Below are 26,153 nucleotides of genomic sequence, written 5' to 3'. Positions count from 1 at the left end.
GGAAGCTCCTAGGGATTACAGATGCTGTTGGGAAAAGAGAGTGATGCTGGGAACAGGAGCTGGGACTTGGGGTGAGCCCTGCACTGAAATCTGAACTGGTGACTGGCAGAGTGTGGGCAGGGGCCAGCTGGTCCTCATGCAGGAGAGGCCAAAGCAGAGGAGGATGTTCCCCTTCAGTTCTGGGAACCCCAAATTCTGGAATATTGTTCTGTATCAGTGGTGCAGAACATCCCCTTTTTGCACCCATCCTCGTAACAGATAAGCTGCTCTCATGGGCCCTTTTCCCCCTCAGGGAGCACAGACCCAGGGAGAGCAGCTCTGCAGGGCTCACATGTCACTGAACTATTCTTTAAGTGTTTTAGAGATGCTTCAGTACAGGTGACTTTCTGGAAATGTAGAGAATTTTGGTTTGGAGTTGGATAATGTGAGGTCTTCAGAACAAACACTGCAGTTGTTTTAGGACATCTCATTCTGTGTGAGGGATATAAATCCAGAGGTAGAGGAAGTAAATTATGTAAGACACTGCAAGAAGGGAGAATTATTTTATTAAGAAGACAGGACCTGAATGGTGTCTTGACTCTGAGAAAACTGCATTTCTCATTTTATTTTTCAATTTATATTTGACTTGTCTGTAAAAGGAACAATAGGAAATGCAGCTTAGGAGAAGGAGAGTGGGCCTTGGAACAGGGGGTGCTGGTTTATAACAAATACTTGAATAAATCGAGTTTTCACTTAAAGTTTGGTACTTGAATTAATTGATATTTGTGGCTTTCAACTGTTGTAGTTTTAGGAAAGTCTGAGGGAATTGTTTTTGTCGCAGCATTTCACTGTAGCCAAGATGAAGGTAGAATAAGGAAGGTTGTGGTGCTAAGTGAACCCTGTTCATTCCTGCATCCACTGAGGCAGGGGCCTGAAAGGATACAGGAGTGTGGGGTCACGAGAGATGCTGTTAAAGATGCCTGTATACAACAGAGGCAAATGAAGATTTCACAAACAGACATAATCCTGATACTTCCTCCCAGTCATATGATGTTGCCAGTAATTTTCCTTTTAAATGTAGTTATTTTGGTGTATCCCATTTGTGTGTATGCTTGTGTAAACAGAATATTCTGAAGTTTGAACTAATGTGTTTTAAGGGGGAGTAATTTTCTAAATTTTTTTATTATTTGGGGGTTTTTTTACAAATTTTTGGTTTTATGGAATTTTGCTCTTTATTTTTAAATTAGAAAATATTCAGTGCACAATAACAGTTGGGCTCAATGATCTTAAAGATCTTTTCCAAACTAAATGGTTCTGTGATTCTAAGAAGAAATCATTGAATGAAATTATTAGACTTTAAGGGAAAGAATGACCATTTCTCACACCTTTTCAGGCTGCATATCTAGGAGCAAGTGGCAGGAAAAAGAAAGTGATAATATTGGCTCTTGGCTGGACCAAGCCCTGTGTGAAGAACTCAGTTGAATGTTAGAGCTCTTCATTGAGAGGGGGCTGCAGTGGGAGCCCTCACAAGGACCTTCAGTGTGGCCGGGGTTGGACGTGCTGGTGAAGGTGCAGGATGGGGTTAGCATATTCAAAGACAAATGATAAAGCATTGATTTAAAGCTTAGGAAACATGTAAAGCTGAGCTTCCTAGCATGACTCTTAGGCAGGGATTCTATTTTTGCCTCAAAATTTGCTTCTGTGTTTGTTGCCAACTCATTTGGTAAATATCAGCTGCTCTTAGTACCCTTAATGTGGAAGAACAGGCTCAGGCTGATGACTGATTAATCAGTGCATTTCTGGGCAGCACCTCCACAGGTGTTGGTGTTTGCTCACAAGCAGCCTTGAGGAAGGGCCTGTGGAAGGAGTTCCTGGAAGAGGGCAAGTCCCTCCTAATGGAGTACAGTACTTTTGGAATTTGCTTGAACAATGTGATGAGAGCTAAGAGTGGTAAATGCTTCGGGGTCTCATTCAGATTTAGAGGCATAATTCCTGGAGAGTTTAGTCAATGCAAACATGCAAAATACTTCAAAAATAAACTTTAGGCATCACCTGCCTTGAAGTGTGCAGGGAAAGAGTGAGAGTGTGTGTGTATGATTATTTTCGCTTTATAAAGTAAACTGATCCAGAACTCAAGTAGAGGCAAAATAATCAGTAAAATAGCTATAGTCTGTTAATGGTTATTTTCATAAGAATAATAATAACTCATTATTTTAGATAAAGGTATTGAGGAAAAGAACCTTCATTTTGCGCAGTGCACACAGACTTAGAATATGTTAAAAACATACACTGCAATAGAGCAAATAATTCCCTTCTATTAATTGTGTTCTCCTGAGAGGATATTAAGTGGCAAAAATTTAATCCAGTAAAGAGAAGTCCTGGTCATCTTCACAAAGAAAAACATTGGAATTTGAAAAACTAGAATATATCTGAAATTACAAGGAGAGGAAAAGTACTTGTGATTGAAGTTGTTGTGCCAATGTTGGTGAGTGAGGACAGTGACAGACCCTTCCTGGCAGTGCCAGAGTGAACGTGGCCTTAGGAGTTCAAATATTGCTCCTGGGAATATGCTGCTGTTCCTTGTGAACTTAGCAAGTGCGTTGGCAATGGGATTTGGGAGATGATGATTGAGACTTTAGGCTGCTGTACTCGATCTCAGTTTTGTCCCTTTTGCCCAGTTGTGCCCCTTTTTGCCCGGTTTTGCCCCGCGCGCGGGGCCGTGCCCAGCTCCAGAGCAGAGCAGTGCTCTGGGACGGCCCCACACGGACCTGCTCTGCCTCTGCCCCTGGCACCAGCAGTGCCAGGGCTGTGCCCAGCGTGCTCCCCTGCAGCTCAAGCCTGACGGACAAGTCAGCCCATGAGAACAGTGGGAAGTCTGATCGGACAGTGGGAGGAGTGAAAATTTTACTAATTTTTTTTTTTCTGAGATGGGAAGAGGCTGTCTTAACTGATGGGATAAAAAAATCCTTCATGTTTTAAACTAACCTGTTAGTAGCAGACCTGGGGGATGCTTGCTGCCATCAAACAAGTTTTAATCTATGAAAGCTTTTTAGCTCAGCTCCCCTGCTGCTGCTCCAGTAAGATACTTAAATAATTTTTATTACCTGGCTGCATAGCTAGTATTGCGGCATGATAAAATTGGTGGTATTGTTGCTGTTCATCTTTATCATAATCTTTCCAATATCCCTGCTGGACACTTAGTCCTAAAATTTCTCTGTTGCTGTTGACATGCCTTAGCTCATGTTGATGCCAGCACCAGTGAAGACATTTTTGGAATCCGAGTCAAAGTTTTACCTGGAGATACATAGATGTGCCTGTAGGAAAGCTTCCCTGGCACTGTTGTCCTAGCAGGTTTGAGTTTTCAGAGATGGTCTGTGTTTGATTTAGGGAAGTTCCTGATAGGATGTTCTTGACATGAGAAAACAAAGCTGCAGATGAAGCACTTACAAGGGAGCATGTGAAAAGACAGGACTGTGCCAGGGGGCTCGTCAGCCATCCCTCATTCACACTGGTCCCACTCTTAGAATCTTTATTTTTCCTGCCCTTTCTCTTACCTGATCCTGTCTTAGTGCTTTTGGTGCAAATGTCCAGTCAGTATATGAAAATTGTATTTCATAAAGGTACTTCCATTTGGAAATCACGTAGCACTTTCTTTAAACACATTTTTAAACCTATTGGCGTTTATTCATTTTGTTCTCTCTTGTAATGAGCACATGAAAATATGAAGGTTTGCAACCTTTTACACATACACCTTAATGAGCTTCTTAAGATTCAGTTCTGTAGTGTGTGAGCTGCATTTCTCCACATTCATGTAACATGGCAGTAAAGGTTAGAGTACTTAAAATTTGCAGAGTTCAGTAAAGTGGTTGAATGGATAAAATTCAATTTAATAGGATCTTTATTTTAAATAGAGTATGCTTCTTTTAGGTTAACGGAAAAGAACCAGATGATGAAAATCTCAATAAATCTGAAATAAGCCAAGTTTTTGAGATTGCACTTAAAAGGAACTTGCCTGTGAATTTTGAGGTATGTTTATTTTACAAGCTCTAGATTTGTTTTTATTAGACTATTAAGGGTGCACATTAAGCTGAGTCTCTCCTAGATAACCCAAACAACTGACTTTTAACATGTCTTGTTAGTTGTGAATACACTTTCACCTTTGACAGTCACCCTGATTTGTCTTGGAGATTATATGGTAAAGGGAAGAAAAAAGAAAAATCCACCTGTTCACAAGTTCATGCCCTAAAATGATCACATGGAGTGAACAGCTATGCTGTGGTCGTCTGTGCAATCTTTTTTCCAAGCTTTTTGAAAAAAACGTATTACAGTGAAGAACCAAAACACAACCCTGCATTAATGGTTAGAACATGGAAGTGCAGAGTCGAGGCAAAAGAGTAGAGCTCACTCTGAAAGACACATATGGAAGTATTTGCTTAATTAAGCACTGATCTGGACTACCCATGAGGTGCAGAATCTCACAAGTAGGTTTCTTTTCTTGCCATGAGGTGACCTCATGTGCATCTGACTTTCCTTTCCCTTTGGCCTGGCTGCTTGCTGCCTCTTTGCCCCTCCTTGATCATTTCAGTTATCTTAAATCAGGAGCTTCCACAGGAGCATCTCTGTTTCACTAAAATAATAACTTATCATGCTGCTTTCCTGAGCTGGCAGAGTAACATTTAAGCCAATATCTGAATTATTATAGTAAGAAAATGCAATTGTGTGTAACTAAATTGCTTCTGAAACTGTTCTATGAAATTTTACATGAAACTTTCAATTATTGCAGATCAGCCTGAGCATCGCTGGTAAAAATACACTGTCACACAAAGCCAATTGTGGGTGGAAGCTCTTAATTCATTCTTACTTTTTGACTATATGGATATTTTGGAGTACGATGTGTTAGGAATGGAGTTAAAAGACTAAATCTGTAGCAGGCAGCTATCTCCTAGATATCTCCAGAATTCTTCAGAACTTCAGAGTTCAGAAGTCAGAATTTCTGGACTAAAATGCTAGATCCTAAAGAGTTGCTTTCTCTGTAATGTTCTATTACTGTACCATGATATATTTAATGAGGTGATGTTAACTGTGGGGAAGTACACACTGATGAAATAGAACAGTCATATTTTTATACTGAAACAGTAAATCAGTCAATTAAATAAGAAAGGTTAATGACTTGTGTAAATGCAGTTTACTGCTTGCTGCATCTGATCTTTTTAAAGTATATGCTTAGTTGGGTGGGAATATGTTATTAGAGTGAATATGATTTACTTTTTGGATGGTATGAAGATCTAAAATCTCTTTATCCTTAGTTCTTGAGAGAAGTTTGCTATAAACAATGTGCCCTGCCATTTTTAATAAGTGTTTATCACGCTTTCACTCAGTTTTTCCCTCTGAAACAGGTGACCAAGGAAAGTGGTCCTCCCCATATGAAGAGTTTTGTAACCAAGGTATCAGTTGGAGAATTCATGGGTGAAGGTGAAGGAAAAAGCAAGAAGATCTCAAAGAAAAATGCTGCAATAGCAGTCCTAGAAGAACTGAAAAAATTGCCACCCCTTCCTATGGTTGAGAAAATGAAGCCACGAATCAAAAAGAAAACAAAATCAATAGTGAAGGTAAGAGAGAAAAGGTTGGAAATTTGACTGTGCAAATAATCATCAGAGAGGCTTTTCTGAGTCAGTTATAAACACTCTTCAGCTGCTCAACCTTTCCCAGTTGTCTGGTGCAACAAATGAGCTGCTATTTTGCTCCCATTCTAATGGGGTTCTGACACCACTTTTATAGCAGTTACCAGTAAATTCTGGATGAAAGAGAAACCTTAGAAAAGAAAGAGCAGTGCATAAAAATCAAGATCTGACTTTAAAGCCTCAGACTTTACAGCTTCGGGTTTTGCTTGATTTTGCTCGTGCAAATTGTCCTGCAAGGCTGTCCCTCCTAATATAGCAGGATTAGAATTTGTAAAGCTATTAGCAGGGTAGGTTACATGTGGTCAAGTGTGACAGCGGAGCCAGATAAATTCAGTATTTCTCTTTGGCTGTGACAGTGTTTCATTAAGCAATTTTTATTTCAGTATTTTTAAAATCTTGAGATGAATGAATTCAGTGTCATGCTGCGTTTTGTCTATTAAACCAAATATTCACAAAGTTTGTCTTACTTCCTAAACACTATTCTATGTAGCTGCAGACAAGTCCAGAATACGGTCAAGGAATGAATCCCATTAGCAGACTTGCCCAGATACAGCAGGCCAAGAAGGAGAAGGAGCCCGAGTACATGCTCATCACAGAACGTGGGCTGCCCAGGCGCAGGGAGTTCGTGATGCAGGTTGGTGTGACCACTGCAGAGATCTGGTGGTGTGGGGTGTGACCACTGCAGAGATCTGGTGGTGTGGGGTGTGACCACTGCACAGATCTGGTGGTGTGGGGTGTGACCACTGCACAGATCTGGTGGTGTGACTCGCATCTCTTTTTTTTTTTTTTTTTAATGGCTATCAGGTTGTCATGATGATATACAGAGTTAACAGGTTTCCATGACATGATTTAACAAAATATCTAATGGGCTACATTCACAGAAGATAAAGGTTCAAGAAAAGTGATCTGAGTCATGTTTAAAAAGAAATTGCACAGGGCACCAGTAGTCTATGTTGTAACTGCCTAATGTTTTAATTAACAGGAGTATTAATGTTCTGCTAAGAGATACTAAGCTGCTTATATTTTGTAGCAAAGGATTTATTACTACTAACCTGGGTACCCAAGGTGAGATGATGAAACACAGTTCTTTGTGTGACTTCTCTTTGGGTTTTTTGTGCTTGAAGGCCAATGATCACTGATAATAAATGACAACTTGCTTAGAACAATGACCACTTGGAACTGTTTTGTGACTCACAGCATGCTTGAGACACATCACTAATAAGGGAATCCCCATACTACTGCTTAAGAATTGTGTTTTCTTCCTCTTCTGTCCAGGTGAAAGTTGGTGTACACACAGCTGAAGGAATGGGCACAAACAAAAAGGTTGCTAAACGCAATGCAGCTGAAAATATGTTGGAAATTTTAGGTTTCAAAGTCCCTCAACCTCAACCTCCAAAACCAGCATTAAAGACAGAAGAGAAGGTGAGTCTTGAGGAAGCAGCAGCTGGTTAATGTTGCAGCAAAGGCTGAGCTGAAACTGAAGCAGCTTTGCAAGGCAGTAACAGGGTAGGAAGTTCATTCCCTCTGCGCTAGCCAGGAAACTATGGTATCGAGGGGACTGCTCTCTGAAAAAATATTTCATATCCAGTGTTTTGGATACATTAAGTGTTTGGGTTTTCAAGTAAATCAAAGTCTCATCAGAAGGCTAAATGAATGTGTTCTGCTTTGTGAAATGTCTCAGAACCTGTGATAATCAATGTGTTTGTCTTAGAAACTTGCGGACCTATAGGTTACAGTACTCTGGTAGCTACAGTTTTACACAGCCTTGTCACCAGTTGCAGTGGAAAGTTTGTTATGGGTTTCTCTGGTGGGTCCCTTAGCAGGGAAGGAGCCTTGTGTTCTGCTGGTGATTCAGCAGATACTACCAGGGAGCTCAAACAGCAAATCTAGGGTTAGTTCTCTTGTTTTCTTGTATGTGCTCATTTGTGTCCGGTATGCTCCCCTCAGCAGTACCAGTAACTAATGGCAGTTTAACTGGCTTTATTCTGGTATCTAGTTTTGAGTAGCTGTGTTCCTAATACCACTTCTCTGGGATGTGGTAGTTTTAGGCCTTCAATGAATAAGAATCACTGAACTTCTCTTTTCTTGCTAGCAATGTGATTATTGATGTTTTTGAATAATAACTTTTTCAGTTAAATTTTGGCTGGTCAGATCACCTGCATCTTGAAAACTTTAAATTTGTTTTAAAATTAATGGGGAAAAAAGTTTTAAAGGGGTATTGTGTATTTGAGTTCTTTTCCTTTTATTTTTAAGACCCCAGTGAAAAAACCAGGTGATGGAAGAAAAGTAACCTTCTTTGAGCCGGGCTCTGAAGAGACTTCAGCTAGTGAGTAACCTGGTGAAAGCAGCAGGGCCCTGTTGGGGGGTGTCAGGTCTGTTCCCAGTCCCTTCAGCAGTGCCATGTAGCACTCTGGGATGAGCAGAGCTGTGCAGCTGCTGCCTTGCAAACCAAGTGGAGCCCTTGGAAAGGTTTGGTTCAAACTCCAAAGAACTTATTCCTCCCAAGGCCCTGGTCCTGGGATGAAGATGAGAAAGGGTGTCAGTACTAACTGGTCAACCTAAGGCAGAGTTGGAGAGGGAAGAAGTGGCCTTGTCCAGAACCACCTTTGTCTGTGCCTGGTCTCTGATGACTGAGAGCAGGAGCTGTGCCTGCACTTGTTTCAGGCAGTCAGTAGTTGTGATGGTCACACCCAAGGTGGCAGGCTGGAACCAAAACACCCCAAACCTGGCCACCCTGTACACAGACATTGTTCTCCAGAATGTCATCTGGTGGGAGGAATCATTTTGGAGAGTTTGTCTGTCAGCACAGATTGCTGTTCTAGAGAGCATGTTTCAGGTACTTTGTGTTTGAGTATAACTTTGCTGTTTAAATGATAGTAAGTTGGGATTGACTTGGACTTTAGTACTATTTTCCTGCATCCATAAGGTCTTAGATAAACTTCCTGACTTCCTATTCAGATTTTTCTATCCCTGTTTTCTTCCATCTACAAGTTTTGGCTTTCATCCTTAGGCTTGAAGCAGCTCTGCCCTGCAGAACTTTATTAATCTGTTCTGCCATAATAGTGATTCCTTGGTTTATTTTGGTGTCATTGTCTTCCCCAATTTTCTTGAGCACATCTGTGTAAGTTTCATCCATAGCTCTGTGTGAGTTCCCCTTAAAAAGGTGTTCTTATCCCTCTTTAATCTAACTTATACCATAATGTCAGCAAATTGCTATCAATTGACTGTGGCTGGACATTTGCTGTAAATAGTCTTGCTTCTTTGTGCTAACATTCCATTTTACCTTTCCTACCTGTTGTTCTCACAATATACAGTTTAAACTTTGTGGACTGTCACTCTTTACATCATTTAATGGTGGTTCTGGTCATTCTGTGGTTTCATTATTTGCTCCTACAGTTTAAATGATGGAATAAAAAAATCTGAAAACAAAAGATGTATCTAGAATGTGATTTCAGCTGAGGTGTCTGTAAGCTTGACTGACCTGGAGAAGCTGCTCCTGGAGGTAAAGGGGCTCCCTTTTGGCAGAAGCAGGTGTTGCACTGAGTCAGTAATTCAATAAACAAACTGTCTCAATGATGCTGAAGCTCTGACCCTCCAAAGGCTGATTGAGCTTACCAAGTTTGTTAGTATTTCAAAAGTAATTTGAAATTAATTATTTTTTTCCAAAGTGACTTTTGGTGCCTGTGTGTGTGCCTGCAGGAGGACTCACAAACAGCAGCTCTTCAGTGTGCACCTCTCTTCTCCCAGGTAATAAAGAAGATGAGTTTAGGATGCCTTATCTCAGCCATCAGCAGCTTCCTGCTGGAATTCTTCCCATGGTCCCTGAGGTTGCACAGGCTGTAGGAGCCAATCAAGGACACCACACCAAAGAGTTCAGTCGGGCAGCTCCCAACCCTGCCAAGGCGACGGTGACGGCGATGATTGCCAGGGAGCTGCTCTATGGGGGCACTTCTCCTACTGCCGAGACCATTTTGAAGAGCAACAACTCCTCAGGCCACGTCCCCCATGGACCTCTGACCAGGCCCTCCGAGCAGCTGGACTATCTTTCCAATGTTCAAGGAATCCAGGTAAATGTTTGGCTTTGCAAGACTTCTTCCAGACCTATCCAAGCTGGTCCAACCTTTTGTTTGTTCAAAAGCTTTTCAGTTCTGCTGGTGAGAGATGAGTTCTGAGCCTGCTGAAATTCATATCATAGTTTGAATTTACCTATGACATGTACCAAATTTTGCAGCCTTTTAAATTTAATTTTCAAATGCACATTTCTGTCCCATTCTCAGCCCCAATTCAGTGCTACTCTGAGATCTTGGAAGAAGAATTAAAGAAGCATTTTCTGAAAATTGTCCTGATGTAGGAGGACAGTGTGGACTTGAACTTGGCTGATCTGAAATCAGGTTCTTTCACTAATCCGTCATATAGTAACATGTGCTGTAAGCTCTGCATTTTAGGTCCCTTTAATGAGAATTGCATTAAGTTCCTATATTCATATGACAGATGAGCTCAGTGGATCAAAAAGCATAATACAGAAGTTTGAAATGCAGACAGCAGTGATTAGAACAAAGGTTCCAGTAACAATCATTATTGAGTAGCCACTTGCATTCAGGAGCCTTGCCAAGCTCTTGTGAGTACTAAAAAACATTGTAAGTGAGGTTAAACTTCAAATAGAGTGGTTCTGCTGGCTGAGAGAATGATGAGAAGAAAGGCTCAGCTTCATATATGGGCAAATAATCTGTAGCAGTTGTGATATACTTTCTGTACTTGGTTAACAAAAAGAAATAAATCCTTCTCTTTTCTTCAGGTTGAATATAAAGACTTTCCAAAAAATAACAAGAACGAGTTTGTATCTCTTATAAACTGTTCCTCTCAGCCACCGCTGATCAGTCATGGGATTGGAAAGGATGTGGAGTCTTGCCACGACATGGTATGATGAACATTGCTGAAATGGTACTCCTGAGGGGAGACCGAGGTTTTATATCACTGCTGGGAGCAAGGAATTAGATGTTCACTGTTAGTTCCCTGGCTAATTTTTGCCTAGTATTTCACAGGTTGTGGAAATAATGATTATTAATATCAGAATCTAATCTAAATAATGCTTAATATGCTGAACATGTGTTCACAGTTTTGGTCTACAAAAAGCACATTTGCTGCATCTTCATAGTATTTGTATGAGCCCATGACAGTAAATGCACAAAAAGGAACTTATAAACCATAGGAGCATCTCAGCTTATTTTCTTACCATGTCAGAATGGGCTGATATTTCATTGAGAGCTGTGATAGTTGGGTTCATGTTCCCAGACTTGCTGCAGAAATGGAATCCCTTGTGGAAGAAATGCAGTTCAGCACTGGATAGTAAAAGACACTCTAAATCTGTTCATCTCCCTTTATAAAAAAAGATTTTTTTTATTACCACTGGCTGAAATATTTCTTTGTGAAAGAATGAGGCTGCTATACTGAAACCTACAGGGGACTTTGGCTGTAAAAAACTACGTGGAGCTGATAGGATGTTCCCAGTCTGCTCCCATTCAGAGGAATTTTTCTTGTTCTTTTGGGCTCCAGAGGTGACCTGAGTGCAGCAGCCTGAAGGAATAATTTGCAATATGTGAATACACTTAGGAAAACCTGATTTTGCTGATTTTTATACAAAAAACTGTTGCAGTACTTTTCTAATGGACATTGTTTGATACGGATTTCATTGGTCTTTGTCACTTTCTTTGGACATTTTCATGCCCATCTCTACATTCTGCTATGCAGAGCTCCTGTCAGACTGAGCACAGGGGTCAGGATAGGGGGGAGAAGGGGAAAGAGCAGCTGGTTCAGAGCTTGAGCACTGTGACTGGGGCCACTGTGAGTCCCCTCCTCGGTTCAAAGTTCAGCTGTCACTAAGGCCTGTGCCAGAGTCAGGGATGTGCTGGGAAGCTGCACCTGAAATTGGTCTGAACGAAGTGGAAAAAAGATACCAGTTCTCAAGGGAGGTGACTGACCTTGGCCTGAGCCATGTCACACTGACGCTGTTAAACAGTCACGTGGGCCCCACCTGTGTTGTATTTTTGATTCTTGTGTAACTTGTTTTCTTTTTTGGAAAAGGATTCTGGTTCGGTGTATTTTTCTATTCTTTGTCTTAAGCTCCACACCGTTTGAGCTGTTACTAATTTAGTGTCTTTTTTCTTGCTGTTTCTAGTCTGGTGTGTTAGTTTTTTCCCCCAGTGCTGAAACAAGTGCAGTGGGAATCCCCAGTCACAGCGCCATTGAACTGTTTAATGAAGCAAGATGAAATTCTACACCTTTGTCTTTTCGACCATAATTATGCAACTTAAAAAAAATTCTTTAAAAATATTGCCAAAATAAGAACATTTGGTTGGGTTAAGTGAGTGCTTTCACTAAATTACTGAACTGGCCAGAGGCTGAATTGCTGAGTGCTCTCTCTTCTCTTTAGGCTGCACTGAATATTTTAAAGTTGCTGTCTGAGTTGGACCAACAAACCACAGAGATGCCAAGGACAGGAAATGGACCAATGTCTGTGTGAGTGGTTTCCACCGACTTCCCTTGCACTGATGCAAATTAACCCTATGAGAGTTTTTAGACAAATAACATGAGGGGTTTTATTTGCCAGAAAGGTTGGAATGCCAAGGGCTGTTTGCCCTCCAGCAGGACCAGAGGGGGGTTTGGATGATCAAGCCTGTCACTTTCGTGTGTCAAAGGCAAAGCACTGAGCAGGAGCGAGTGGGTGAAGTGTGGGGGCTGTGGTGTGACCCCAGCCCAGTGTGACAGTTCTGGGCCCCAGCAGTTCTGGCTTCCCTCAGCTCAGCTGCCCCTTCCCATTTCCCTGTAAGGAGTGTGACATTGCAGTGGGCTCATGGTTCCAGCTGCTCCTCTCTCTCTCTCTTGCACTGTTGTGTGTCACAGGTAAAGGGATATGCAGGGGTCAAAGCTCATTTTCAGCAGAAACATGGAGAGGGTGCAAATTATTCCCTTGGCTGGGTTTGGGAGGAGAGAAAGTTGAGCCTCTCATTGAGATAATAAACTCTTAAATTAACTGTGGTGGGATTAACAAAGTGCTAATTGATTAAAAATTGGGGCATTTATATGGTAACAAATTATTAAATGCACATCAAATTATTTGTATCCAATTTAAAGCATCTTATTCGTGGAAATAGTGTTTTGTCTCCTAAGTAACAGGTGTTTTATCATTTTAGATGTGTGAAACAAGAAATGGAAAGTGACCCTCTCCTCAAACCGGCGAGCGCAAACCCTTTGGGACAAACACTGGACAGCACTGCCTGAAATAGGCTCTTGACTGAACCCAAACCTGAAAGCACCAGAGAAAATCAAATGCTTCCTCTTAATGTAACCTAACTGTTGGAGTGCTACAGTCTCTACAACCTACTGTAGTGTCTAAATCATAACTGTTGCTTTTTCTTCAAACAGTGATACATTTTTAGTTTATGTTGTTTTGATTGAAATGACACTATAAATTTTTCATTTAAAAGTTTCTTAATTGTATCTAGAACCATAGCACAGTTTAGAAACTTTGTCTTCTCAGACTGACATGTTACCTGTGAACTAACTTGGGAAGATCATATCCCTGTATGTGGTTATTTTGGTTTTGTTGGAATAGCAGCGTTTCACTGGAAACAAGCTGTGTCCCACCATTTTAAAAAGCCCCATATTTTCGCAAACCAACCCTAATTATCCAGTGGTTGAAGGAATTTAAACACTTCAGGAATTTTAAACTTGGTTTGATCTTTTTTGGTTAATTTCTAGTTTTCTTGAGTGTGGGGTAGGGGAACTCGAATGCAACGTGACTTTCAGTGATCTCTGAGCTGTGTTTTAGGGACTGTGTGTTGGTGGCTTACAGCTCACTACAGTACAGGATATGATCTCAATGTAGTGCATATAAAACTGCAGATTGATTTTCCTTGAGTGCTTTATACTGTTTAATTACATCTCCATGTAGGGCTGAAAAAAATTACCTATGTTTATATATAACTGTGTTGCTTTTGATGTTGTGTTCTTGCGCACGGCCGGTGCGCGATGAGGTTTGCATTGGTCCAGGTACAGCACGATAGCCGCGCGAGTTCAGTACTGCTTCCGTTCATTGTTTACGCTGGAATTTTTTCTCCCCATGGAATGTAAGTAAAACGTAGTGTTTGTCACCAATAAATGGTAATACTAAATTTTTTTGGTTAATTTATTCTTGTACACCACCACAGGGGCTGCTTTTTATAGATTTGTAATGCTTGTGCTCTAGTCCGGGCAGTGTGTTGAGCTGTGGAGTAACTTCCAGTGGTTCTCAAGTGCATATAGAATGTTCTATGTTCTGTGCTGTGCAGGGTGTGCAGACCTGGCAGGGCAAGGGAATGCAAAGTAACGTGGGTACAGTTTGTTATTTGTGCCGCAGCGTTAGTGCAGCTGTGTTAATGGGAGCTCAAGCTGGACTTCTAAGTGAAACTTTAAAGTTAACTTAAATGAGGAACCTGGCACAGCCGGTGGATGGGACTTCTTCAAAGTAGAGACTTAAACTGTTTCCTTGTTTGATTGTAACTCGAGCCACAACCTTGCCTTGCCTCAGCGATGTTGGGGGCAGTGCTGCAAACCAGAGCTTCGCTCCTGCCCCAGCACTGGCCCCGGCACTGGCCCCGCAGGCTGACATGTGTCAGTGTCTCGTTCGAGTGTGAGCTACAGTCAGTGTTTCCTTACCTGTGACCTGCAGGAGCAGTTCCTACACCTGTGTGCAGTGCCCGCAAGAACTCCTGCCACAGAGAGCAGTTCCTGCAGGTGCTATCTCAGCTAAATGTCTTGGCCATTTTATTTGCATCATCCAGAGCAATCAGGCCACAGGAACTGCAGACCAGATTGCATTGAATCATGTTGGGTGTAATCATTATAAGCAAAAAAACCCCAAACATTGTAAAGGTTTTTTGTTTTTAAATTTTTTTACATTTGTAGAACTAAAATGCTGTACATTTAAAAATTAAAAGAAACTTGCTAGGCTGAGGCTTTGTATTGCAAATTTTTCCAATTCAGAAACTCCTTACTAAACAATTCCTTTTGGAAAGCAGGGAGCACACTGACAGCCGTGGGCTTGGGTTCTCCCTGCCTTCATCTGCTGCTGTTGAGTTTTCTCCTTGGATGGGACTAGAGCCTGCTCTTGGGTCTGTTCTGCAGCAGTCACTTGTGGCTAATGCTGTGCTTTATAAGAACCTGGATTAAGACACTTTGCCACAGGAAGTTGTTCAATGCTGTTAAACACCCTGATCCCCTCTTGGGGCTGTGTAAGAAGTGTCTCCTCTTCCAGACCTCACTGCAATCACAGCCTCCTGGTGGGAGACTCCGTGGCACCGTGTGGATTCTGGGTAAGCAGACGTGAGCTCTGGATAAAAGTGGGGCTTTACTACAGTCCTTTGCTTTTCCTGTTGTCTCCTCTGTGCGTGATGCAGCAAAGGCAGGAGACACAGCTGAGACAATGTTCTTGTTTCTCCTCAAACTGACCCCCTTATTTCCCCAGCCTTTTAACCTTGCAGTCATTCTGCACGCAGGGCTGCCCAGGGCAGAGCCGGGAGGGCTGGACTCACTAGCTTCCACTTCTGGTTTCAGTGCCTGAAGGCCTGACTCCCCAAGGAAGAAATATGACTTTGCGGTCCATCAGTCTTGGTTTCAGGATGAAGATCTTAAAGAATTTGTGCCAAAGTTTTTGGGACTGTTGACCTGCAAGATAGCTAAAATGCACCTTTTAGCTCTTGTAAAAGGCTCTGTAGGAGAGCCGAATGGGAATGGGAAGCAGCCTGGAGCCATCCATTCTGTGAATTTTGTGTTTGGGATTTTTCCTATTCTAAAAGAACAGCGTGTGTGATTTCGCAGAAGCTCATGAAGTGTTTTTTCCAAGCCCCATCAGTGTGACTTTTATTTTGACTATCACAGTGAAGCTGCTGACCCAACAGTTTAGGGAGGTCTTTTCATGGCTTTCTTGATGCCTACCTTTTTTTTTTTTTTTTTTTAAATAAAGTCTATTTGCTGGAAAATCACAATCTGTATTAGAAATGTCAAGAATACTGTAGGCATCTGGTGCTGATTTTCTAGTTTAGGTTGTTATATCAGGAAAGCAGAGGTTGTATCCCAGCTAAAGTTTGGATTTCTTCATGTTCAGTTCAGCTTTTAAAAGAACCCTGAACATATGTAACAGTTGTAACATATGTAACAATGTAACAGAGTTAATGAAACACATGAAACATTTAATCTAACAAGGCCTTGTTTAGCAATTCAGGAGCATTTCATCTTTTCCCAAGTCTCCCCTGCCCGGAGAAAACAATGATCCTGTGCTGGCACATAGGAGATGCGGACAGAGTCTCTGTGAGGGCTGGCAGAGAATACAAATACATTCTTCCGGGGCTGTGGTACTTAAAAAAAACCAAAACGTGACTTTTAGCTATTTACCCTGACCCTGGGCATGCCTGTGAGGCTGGGCAGGGGCACGGGAGTGTCCCCCGATGCCCTGGGATGGACTGTGGGGCACCAGAGCTCCTGTTGTATGGAGACAAGGAGGAGAACTGGGACTGAAGAGACTTCTGCTGTCTCTTGAGGAACTTCCTGAGTCCAACGAGACTGACTGAGCTAAAGACATTTTCCACTTGGTTTTGCCAAGGAGAATAAAACCCAAACATAAAACCGAATAAATTTAATATTAAATTCTGCTGCAGCTGTTGACTATTTCAGACCTCCCTACTTTCCCTTCCTTGCCAAGCTAGGCAACACGAACATGAATCATGTTTACAGTTCCTTTTGTGTTGTGTGTGTGACAGGGGTTTGCAGTGTAACAAGATTAGTTTTCCCTGTAATTCTCTTAAAATGTCCTTCCTTTGATTGTCTTTTCATCTTTTGGTGTTCTGGAACTTGGATTAACAGCACTGAGGTTTATTCCACAAGTCCTGTTTGATAAGCTGCTTTCAAAAATTAGTTGCCTACAAACACAATTTGGAAAAAGCATTTTAACAGCTGAATTAACCAGTTTCTGCCTGACATTCTGTAAGGCCCATTTATCTCCCTGCAGGATGTGTGGACAAGAAGGTGAATCAAAAAAGGCATGCTTATCTTTCAGAGCATCTAAAACAGCTCCTGTGGTTGCCCCAGGGTATTTGCAGAGCCCTGGCTCTGTTTGGAAACCAGCCAACAAGTTCACCAGGTGGCTTTTTCCTGTTCTCATCGCATTTCAAGCACGACCTTCCCCTTCCACTGGTCCCAGAGAATGCACTCCGCTCCCAATCAGCTTGGTCAGGTCCCCTCATGACCTGATGAGGTGGTAGGACCTGGTACCAAGGTAGTTTCTGGTTTGTGAAGTGCTGACAGGACAAGTCACACACTGCCGACCCTTCTCACACCTTGGAATGAGTGACCAAGTGGCTGTGCCTCCTGTCGGGGTAGAACCTGTGTGTATTTTACAAACAGAAAAAAACAAAGCATGGAGCCATGACATGATTGTGAGCTTGTCTGGACCAGAGCTTCTTCCTGTAGCACGCAGCTGTTCATCTCCTGTGTTTAGTCTCAGCTGCTGTAAAGGCTTTTGGCTTTGTCCCTCTCCCTGCCTGTGCCCTGCGTGACTCCGTTTCAACCCCATCTCTTCAGCTGCTGTTACTCCAGAGACACAAGTTCCTGCCCTCCCCGGCAGGAGCTGGGACGGAGGGAGGGAGGGAACAACAGCTCGGGATCGTGTGGTAGCAGGTCCTGCAGTACGGCCGCCCCCGGGGAGGGCGAGCCGCCGTGCCTGGCTGACCTCGCTGAACACCAAGAGATGCACAGGCTGCTGGAGTGTAGGGCTCCGGGAACACCTTCCACGTGTATTCAGGGATGTCATGTGGAATGTCTCCACTAGAGCCCGATGACTGAATTCACACCCCGTTTCCAAGCTGAATTTTTAGCTATAAAAATCACCACTCACGGTAGTGCTTGGGTTACAAACTGGGCTGTTTTCATTCAAGACATATCCTTTGCTCTTTATTCCATTCCTCATGTCACTCAGTGGCAAACTATTTAACGCAACATAATTCACCTGTCTAAAGCACCTAAAAGCCAAGTACCTGACTCTGATGTGTACCCCAGACAGGGGCGGGGTCCCCCCGCGGCACAAACCCAAGCCGAGCTCCGGTGTAGCAGCAGAGGCCGACCTAGGGCTGAGCACCGAACAGACTGCCGGGGCTGCTGCTCCGGCCTGACGGGATCACGGGCGTGATGGACGTTGGCGCTGCAACTGCTCGTGCTTTTGGACAAGTCACTGAACATCTCTGAACTGTTGTTTTGGTTTTTATTTTTATTTTGTAAGAGAAAATTAAGTGTCCAAAGCCACGCTCGCCCATCCCGGTAAAGAATACCACACGTACAGATAGCCTGGGTTCCGCTGCTCGCCCCCCTTCGCCTGCCCCCACAGCGCAGCCGGGCCTCGCCATGCGGCGCAGCGCCCGGCCCGCGCGGCACCGCGAAATGGCGGACCGCCCCTCCAGCCGTGCCTCCTACCGCCTTCCCCAGCTTCCAGCTCGCGGCAGCGGCGGGAGGAGGATCCGGCCCCCCTGCGGGCGGCGGGGCGGGGCGGGGATGGGGTAGAGCAGGAGCGGCTCTGCAGGACCGCCACGGCACCACCCGACATGGCGGCGATGGCTGCCCCTCAGCGCGGGCGAGCAGGGCGGGCCCGGGGCGGGGCCTGCGGAGCCCATAAAGCGCCTCGCGCGGGCCCTCGCGCCCTCTTTCTCGCAGCGGCCGAGGTGCGTGCAGGTACTGGTGGGCTGGGCGGATCTGGGATTCCCCTCTGCCCCTTCCTGGGTGGGTGGCCGGGCCTCTGCGGGCGGCCCGGGGCGTCTCCGTGCCCGCCCCCCCGACCGCTGAGGCATCCGCCGTTCCGTGTGATCGCCTCGCTCCCGCTCGGCCTCGGGTCTTATCCCCAAGGGCCCCTCACCGGCCTCCGGCCGCTCTTCCCTGGAAGGTCACACGGAGCTTCCCCGGACGTGTCCAGGCGTTCGCTGGTAGAGGTGATGACTCTTTCCCCGTCAGAGCGACAGTGTTGACTACCGCTGTCCAAGCCAGGTCGTGTCTGATACGCCAGCGGAGCGGCCGCGGGCCGGTGCTATCTGTCCGCTGCCCCCGGTGCTCACTGTGCTTTGTTTCCCCGTAGGGCGCGGCGGAGCCCAAGGCGCCGGCGGGAGCCCCGTGCCCCAAGCCAGGCCGGCGATGAGGGCACTTCCGCGGCGTGCGCCGGCAGGCCCGAGCCCCTGCCAGGGCCCAGCGGTAAGTGCAAAATAACTGTTCCGTACTGAACTAAAACCACACGTATTTATATTTGCTCTTTCAAAAGAGTTACTGACTTACTTGGTCCGCGCATTGTCACTGGAGAGGTGCCGGGTGTGGGTCCCTCCCGCAGGAGCCCCGCGCGCAGAGGCCGCAGCCCGGGATGGGCGGTGCGGGGCGGCTCCGGGGCTGGCCGGGGGTCCTGCCCTGCCGTGGGCACCGTATGGTGCTCATGAGCTCGGGCGGCTGCACGGGCAGCACGGCGCCTGCCGGCGGAGAACGAGAGCCTCACATGGGCACCAGACCTGGGGCTGCAAAAGGCAGAAATAATCTGTTAATCTCTGCCTGATGCCTCTTTTTCTGTTAAGGGTCTTGGCTGTCTTGAGCTCTGCTCTGGAACCCCCATGTGTCAATGTTCTCCATATTTTTAAGGAATATTTCCCTGCCCTGTGTACCTGTAGGGCATGCCAACCAGCCACCTATTTTGGGGGAAGGATTTACATGAACTCCATCATTGCCCTTGGTTCTGCCAGGGAAGGTGTGAGTGTGGCACAGCTGCCATAGGTGTGCAGCCACAGCTCCAGCTCCTAGGGACTTGCTGGTGTAAGTGATGACTGATTTTTTTCCCCATCAGAGCGACAGTGTTGATTTCTTGCTCTTCAAGCCAGATCATGTCTGATGCACCAGCAGGGAAGTGCTGCTGTGTCCCACACCCTGGTGTTACCAACTGTCCAAAACATTGGAATCAGGGGCCTGGTGCTGATGGTTCCCTTTGGCTTTACCCCCAGGGCACTGTGAAGGCAGAAGTGGGGCTGAGCCTTGGGGAGACTTGAAGTTAAGGCTGCAGCTGACAGTGAAGAAGTGTGTGATGTGGGCAGTTGTCTGGTTTGCTCCATCATGCCTGAACCTCTAGCACATAATGGTAAGTCTTTGAATTAGGTGTGAATCATATGTGTAAATTAAATTTTAAAAGTAGAAGGGAGGGGAAAAAAAAGAACAGGGTAGGAAATACCTTTCTGCAAGGGAATTGCTTCTGGTTTAACCCTGGAGACCATACTGAGGAGTGTTAGCCTAGGTATTGCAGAAATGAGAGTACAGGGAGGGCCTCCTGTTCCATCATGTCCAAAGTGAATGGCAACCAGCAGGCCAAGGAAGCTGCAAGCTGCCCCTGTATGTGTTGAGGTGGAATAGCATGGTGGTTTACTGCTCTGTCCTGTTTGCTTCCCTGCTGCATTGTGTTCAGAGGGCTCATTTTAAGGGCACTGTGCACAGAGATGTGTGGGTGATGGGCTGCCCTGAGCAGCTGCCCCATTAAGGAACAGGAACCATTCTGGCTGAAGTGTGTCCCTGTGGAAGGTGCTGCTGGCAAGGCTTTTCTGCCCTGACCCTTGCTGCCCAGGTTAAGGGAGTGTGAAGGGATTGCAAATGTGGGCATGGCTCTGCTACTTCCTCTGCTATTAGATCATGGTGCTTGTGGCTCTGCCAGGGAAGGTGTGAGTGTGGCACAGCTGCCATAGGTGTACAGCCACAGCTCCAGCTCCTAGGGACTTGCTGGTGTAAGTGATGACTGATTTTTTTCCCCATCAGAGCGACAGTGTTGATTTCTTGCTCTTCAAGCCAGATCATGTCTGATGCACCAGCAGGGAAGTGCTGCTGTGTCCCACACCCTGGTGTTACCAACTGTCCAAAACATTGGAATCAGGGGCCTGGTGCTGATGGTTCCCTTTGGCTTTACCCCCAGGGCACTGTGAAGGCAGAAGTGGGGCTGAGCCTTGGGGAGACCTGAAGTTAAGGCTGCAGCTGACAGTGAAGAAGTGTGTGATGTGGGCAGTTGTCTGGTTTGCTCCACCATGTGTGCCCCTATGCCAGGGGAGAATGGTAAGATTTTAATTCACCTATGTTCACTGGCTTAAATAAAAATGGAAAGAACACCTTTCTCCAAGGAAGTTGTTTCTGCAGTGCCTTGACAAGGTAATGTCCCTGGAGATTTGGCAGAGTGATTAGTATTGCAGAAGGGGCCCTTGTAAGTGCTAAAACCTGAGTATCCCTGTTAAAATACTTCAGTTTCCCTGCTGGGAAGTTCCTGTTAGCTGAAGTTCTTCCAAAAGACCTCAAATTAGTGGCAGAGGGGTCTGAAAGGTTTTGATTCAACTTCAAGGGCATAAATGTAATGTTTTTGTCTTGCCTCATTTAAGCAGTGCTAAAACAAGGTACTTCTTGCAGAGTCTGGGAGCTTTTGTTCTTCATACTTTTTGGATTTCCCCCCCCACCTCTGAATGGGAGGTTCTCAATGTCTTGAGAAGTGGATGAAAGTCATGCTTTCGGCAATGTGTCTGTTTGCAAGAGAAGGATTGCTTTTGGTGTTATTTTTGTTACTCGAAGATCAACTGTGACATTTGAAAACCTGTCTGGTTAGCATTTCACTAATTCTTTAGAAAGTGTGCTTAACATCATCAGATAAACTGCTGTTGCCACTGGTTCGTCCAGTTCCAGCCTCCTGTTGCTGTTCAGGTGCAGCTGCTCTTTCTCCAGGGAGGCTGAAGTCTCTGAAGAGCAGGATTGTGCCCTCTGTGTGCTCCTGGATGCAGTAGGACACAAGTACTCAGTCCAAATGGTGGAGCTGGTTGAGCTGCCTGAACGTTTCTCTGGCACTCTGCTCTGTTAGATCCCCCAGGCTGATGGCATGTCCTGCTCTAAAAGCTCACAGTGCAGTTTGAGTTCATCCTGTTTGGCAGGGAGAAAGCTTCTGCTCTTTGCAGAGCAGCCCTTGTCTAATGGTGGTTTTTATGGGGGCTGGGGTGATTTGAAAGCTGTATATTTGCTGTTGTGGTAGAGTGGACAGACACAATGTTGGCTGTTCTCTTGACAGGTTGAGACTTAGAAGAAGTTGTCCTGGGCCCTCCTGGGGTTTCAGTGCTCTGCTAAAGAAGATGGATGGTTCTGCTGCTCCCATGCTGCTGCCTGGGATCCTCATCCAAGCCACAGCATTCACATCACCCTGCAACAGCTCTGGTCTTTCCTCAGAGCTGTCAGGCGTGATGAATTTGTCTCCTGCCAACTTAGATGGAGGGTGTTACATTTTTTGTCCCCTGGGTACAAGGCATGTAACTGGAATGTATGCTGGAACTTGCTGCATGTTTAATGCAGTTGGATGCTTTTGTCTGCAGGGGCTGCATTCCTTGCCTGGAATGTTATCCTGCCACAGTCATTAAAGGCAAGGAAAATGCTCCTTGGAGCAGTTGTCAGGTATGGGAGGATGGCCTTGTGTGTAAGGAAAGGAGTCAGGGCTTGATTCTCCCCTGCCAATCCAGAAAGCTTTAGTGGTGTATCCCTGGCAGTCTGTGAAGAGGGCAAGGGGTGTCTGGGATGCTGCAGCACAGTGTGTTTCTGTACTGTTGAGAGCCTGTTTTTAATAAAATCTGAGCAGTGGGTAAATTTGGCTGGTGACTGAAATTCTCTTGACCCATGTTTAACAGCTCATTCCCAATTGTTTGGGGAGTTGGAGAGCACAGCAACAGTGTGCTGCTGTGAGTGATAATGGAGCTGCCTGCTGCCTCAAGCCAGGAGATGAGGCATGATCTCATGGAACAGAGCTCCACACACCCTGGAGTAGAAGTGCTTGGCTGAGGCTGTGGCTGCTGCTGTGCTGCAGGTATCACGAGGGCAGGCTGTGCTCAGCCACTGGACAAGGGTGGTCCCTCAGTTAAATAAACAGTTCCAGTGGTTTTGGGAGGGGACTTTTTGATGTCTGAGCTGACAGTGGCCTTTGGCATGTATGCTTGTTAGGAAACAGCAATGATGGAAAGTCGACTACTATTCAGCATTCAAAGGAGTCTTCAATTTAATTGAATCGAGATTTTTCTCATTCAATTAATGTAAGCAGTGTGATCTCTTGAAACTACATATTGATGAGGGACCAGAACTGCTGCTAGTATAATTACTTCATTAATGTAATGAGCAGACCTACCAGCAAACATCCTGTAGGGAGGAGAGAGTGCTGCTTGTCCAGTGGGAGCTGGAGGCACAGATGCAGCTTAAACATGTTCTTGGCATGTTTTACTACCTCTGCAAGAACAGTTGCTCAGGTCAGGTTTCAGACTGTTGCTATTGCACGCACGCATCAGGATGAAATTTCAAACTGTTGGTAGGGTACTAATCCCAGGCAGCCCCTGACTGCTGGGGGCAGGGTTTGGGTTCCTGGGGGGCAGAGTTTGGGTTCCTGGGGGGCAGAGTTTGGGTTCCTGGGGGCGCTGGGCCAGGCCCAGCCTGCAGGGGGCGCTGTGCGGCCGCTGCCGCCCCTCAGGGCCGCACCGGCCCGGCCCTGCCGGCGATGCAGCCAGAGCCCCCCAAAGCCGATGCAGCCAGAGCCCCCCAAAGCCGATGCAGCCAGAGCCCCCCAAAGCCGATGCAGCCAGAGCCCCCAAAGCCGATGCAGCCAGAGCCCCCCAAAGCCGATGCAGCCAGAGCCCCCCAGACCCGCTCCAGTGTCCCCAGAGCAGCCGTGACAGAACCTCCCGGGGCACGGGGAACTAGTACACACACTGCTTTGGCTGTAGCAGGCATGGGGGCAGACAACCCCATTTGAAAATCTCTTCCTATGTGCTTTGATAAGAGGTAGGGATGAGGAGGTTTAACTCTGGCTTTAAAGCAGCCGGACTTTTGCTGGCCCTGGCCAGCTCCTGAGTTTGTCTATTGGTTGACTTGAACGAGATGGAGGTCAGGAAGCGTTTTCTCGACAAAGGCTGACTTTTGCAGCTCTTCCTCTGCAAAGAGAACTCCCTTGCAGCTCTCAGCAGCCTGCGAAGGAAGCAGAACCATGGCACGTCCACGTTCAGTGCTGTGGGGGGCTCTGCAGGTCAGTGGCCAGGCAGAGCTGTCAGTTCTATCAGTTGTAGCAGAAACAGAAACCTTCCTGTAGGTACTTGTGCAACTTTCTAAACTGAAACCTGGAGTCACTCACTGGGCTGGTATGTTTAAGCAAATGTTTACTTTTCTCAAACAGATCTGTTTCTTGGTGGCGTGAGCATTTGAGAGGAAAATAGCACATATTATTTCTCTGTCTGATGTTGCTTTTAATAGAAATTTTCATACACAGGGAGAGTTTTAACATTTGTATTCCCAAAGACCCAGGCATATTTTGACTGCATGGTGATTATTATTCTTTCTAGACCCATGTGTTAGCTGCTGCATATTAGCTTATAGCAAAGCACAGTCCATTACTTATTGCTGCTTCTACTTGCTGTGTTATTTCCTCTGCTTTCATCTCTGCTCAGTGAGAAGATTATCTGACACATCAGCTGTGTTGATAGGCTGGACATTTCCATGGACAGCCAGCGAAGCACAACTTGAGTTTGTGACCACCCAAGGAAGATCCAGATTTTGGGACCCTCAGACTGTTCCAGGCAGTAAGAGGAAGACTTTGTTTTGAAGCAGAGTATTTCTGTCTCTTACAGCATTCAGTGTTTTAAACAGATGTTCTGCAGCTATAACTTCTAGACTATAGACTCTTCCACATTTTTCGGCAGATCCCTTACAGTGGTGGAGTGCAACAAAATGTCTTGGAAATGGAAACAGGTTCAGGACCCTTTCTATCCATGTAATCCTGAGAATCTGCCTGATTTCTTTAGTGCTACATTTGGGAAAATGTCCACTGGACTGTCTATACTTGTCTGTGCCTGTTGCTTGCTCTGCTCAGTTTTGAATGCTGTGACTGGGTCAGCTTAAAATCTTCCCTCTAGTGCTCAGAATAAGCTTGACTTCCTCAGTCTTAAAGCAAATACTAAATCCAGGGGCTGGCCTCATTTCTCTACTTTGCAGACTCCCTCAGGTTCACGTAACACTCTTCAGCGAGGATCTCCAGGGCCGGCAAGACCTTTGGAGGTGCCGTCTCAATGCTGACTGCATGAAGCAAGGCACGTTCCTCCAGATCCAGCAGGGTAGCAGGTGTTCTTCCTGTGGGCTGGGGAGGCTCAGCTGCTGCACGAGGCTGGTCAGTCAGTAAATGCAGCCTCATGAGAAGCTGCTTGCCCAGACAGATTCCCTGAAGCCTGTTCATGAAAGCTGCTCCCTGGAGGTGTGTCTTGCACCCAGGGGCCGCCCCAGAGCAGCCCCACACCTACTTGCTCCTCCCACTGTGGGTGGCTGCAGTGTCTTCAACAGCCTCCTGGTTCAGGGCTGCTCTTTAATGGACAGGTGAGGCTTTTGCTTTTGATCCTCCCACACACACTGGAGTACCCGGACTTCGGTCTGGGAAAGCGCCTGGCCTGTGGGCAGCAGCTGCCTTCCGGGTACCATTTCCCAGTGAGAAGAAATACTGAGCTCTACCTCTGCCCTTGTTGAGCAGCTTGGAGTATGTGTACTCACTTTGTGCTGCACAGTTGCAGCAGTGGTGGACATTGCCTTAACCCCCACCAATGTTTCCAAATCTGGCCTGCTGATGAACAGAGACAGTTGCCATGTCATGCAGATGGCTTCAGATCATTTGAAGCCTTACAAGAGCAGTGCTGTAATTGTTATACTGGCTTGGCCTCCATTCATGTTTGCAAGAATTTAGGCTAATAAGAGGGTATAAAAACGTATTTTCTCTGAGATACAGCCCTTATGGGAGAAGATCTGTCTTGAGAGTGAATCCATTTTTCAGCAGATGTGGATCAGGCCCTGGACACCACCAGTTTAAAGCAGACTTTTCCTCTGAGTATTCGCCGTCACTGTTTTACAGCAGGATATTTATAGATGCAATTTTCTTGGAAATCTATAGAGGAGGACTGGAAGTTACAGAGAACTTTTTAGTCAGCAATTTATGTTCCTGAGGAAATGCCTTAGTAGGGTTTAGGAAAAATGCCTGGGGAAAAGGCTGTTTGCCAAAGGTGCCAGAAGCAATGTGCATCCTCTAGTGGTTCCTGGCATATGAAAACCTGGACCTCAGGCACATGCTTCACAGCAGCTGCTGCTGTGTCATATGGGTGACATACTTTGTGCTGCTGGTCATTATTTCCTTCTGTAAGCCCTCTGTCACTCCTCTAAACTATGGCCAGAGTCCCACCAGTCAGTCTTGCCTCTGGAACTGTCAGAGTGCTGTTGAAGTTCTCCTGAGTGAAGTTGCGGCCTGTAAAGGTAAGTAGCAACATCGGCAGGAGTGAAAGGGATGCTGGTGAGGTCTCATCTCTCAAAAGGAGCTACAGTGACTTGGTGAATGTTTTTGCATGCAGACTTGGGTTTTTGTTCTGACTG

At 45.6% G+C, this 26,153-nt stretch overlaps 1 protein-coding gene and 1 long non-coding RNA gene across 7 annotated transcripts in view; both read left to right on the top strand.

Moving 5' to 3' along the window:
* STAU1 (staufen double-stranded RNA binding protein 1) overlaps window positions 1–13,577 on the top strand; it is a 28,139-nt gene extending 14,562 nt beyond the window's left edge. For 2 of the 6 annotated variants that reach the window (XM_082292895.1, XM_082292896.1), the window contains 9 exons: window positions 3,907–4,005; window positions 5,358–5,588; window positions 6,151–6,294; window positions 6,936–7,082; window positions 7,914–7,986; window positions 9,360–9,727; window positions 10,456–10,578; window positions 12,091–12,176; window positions 12,851–13,577. In XM_082292895.1, the coding sequence (XP_082149021.1) occupies window positions 3,907–4,005; window positions 5,358–5,588; window positions 6,151–6,294; window positions 6,936–7,082; window positions 7,914–7,986; window positions 9,360–9,727; window positions 10,456–10,578; window positions 12,091–12,176; window positions 12,851–12,938 (1,359 nt within the window). In that variant the 3' untranslated portion in view covers window positions 12,939–13,577. The remainder of the gene's footprint in view (window positions 1–3,906; window positions 4,006–5,357; window positions 5,589–6,150; window positions 6,295–6,935; window positions 7,083–7,913; window positions 7,987–9,359; window positions 9,728–10,455; window positions 10,579–12,090; window positions 12,177–12,850) is intronic. The other 4 variants (XM_082292899.1, XM_082292897.1, XM_082292898.1 and 1 more) reach the window with 4 other exon arrangements.
* Window positions 13,578–18,392: 4,815 nt separating this feature from the next.
* LOC309579380 lies at window positions 18,393–22,358 on the top strand. The gene is made up of 5 exons (XR_014226902.1): window positions 18,393–18,413; window positions 18,811–18,923; window positions 19,712–19,845; window positions 20,665–20,801; window positions 21,793–22,358. It is a non-coding gene; the product is annotated as an uncharacterized lncRNA (long non-coding RNA).
* Window positions 22,359–26,153: the final 3,795 nt, after the last annotated feature.

Source organism: Coloeus monedula, assembly GCF_965178545.1.
Source record: "Coloeus monedula genome assembly, chromosome: 17".
In the NCBI taxonomy this organism is placed as follows: domain Eukaryota; kingdom Metazoa; phylum Chordata; class Aves; order Passeriformes; family Corvidae; genus Coloeus; species Coloeus monedula.
Note: the sequence above shows the minus strand (reverse complement) of the source record. Positions and strands in the feature narration are given on the sequence as shown.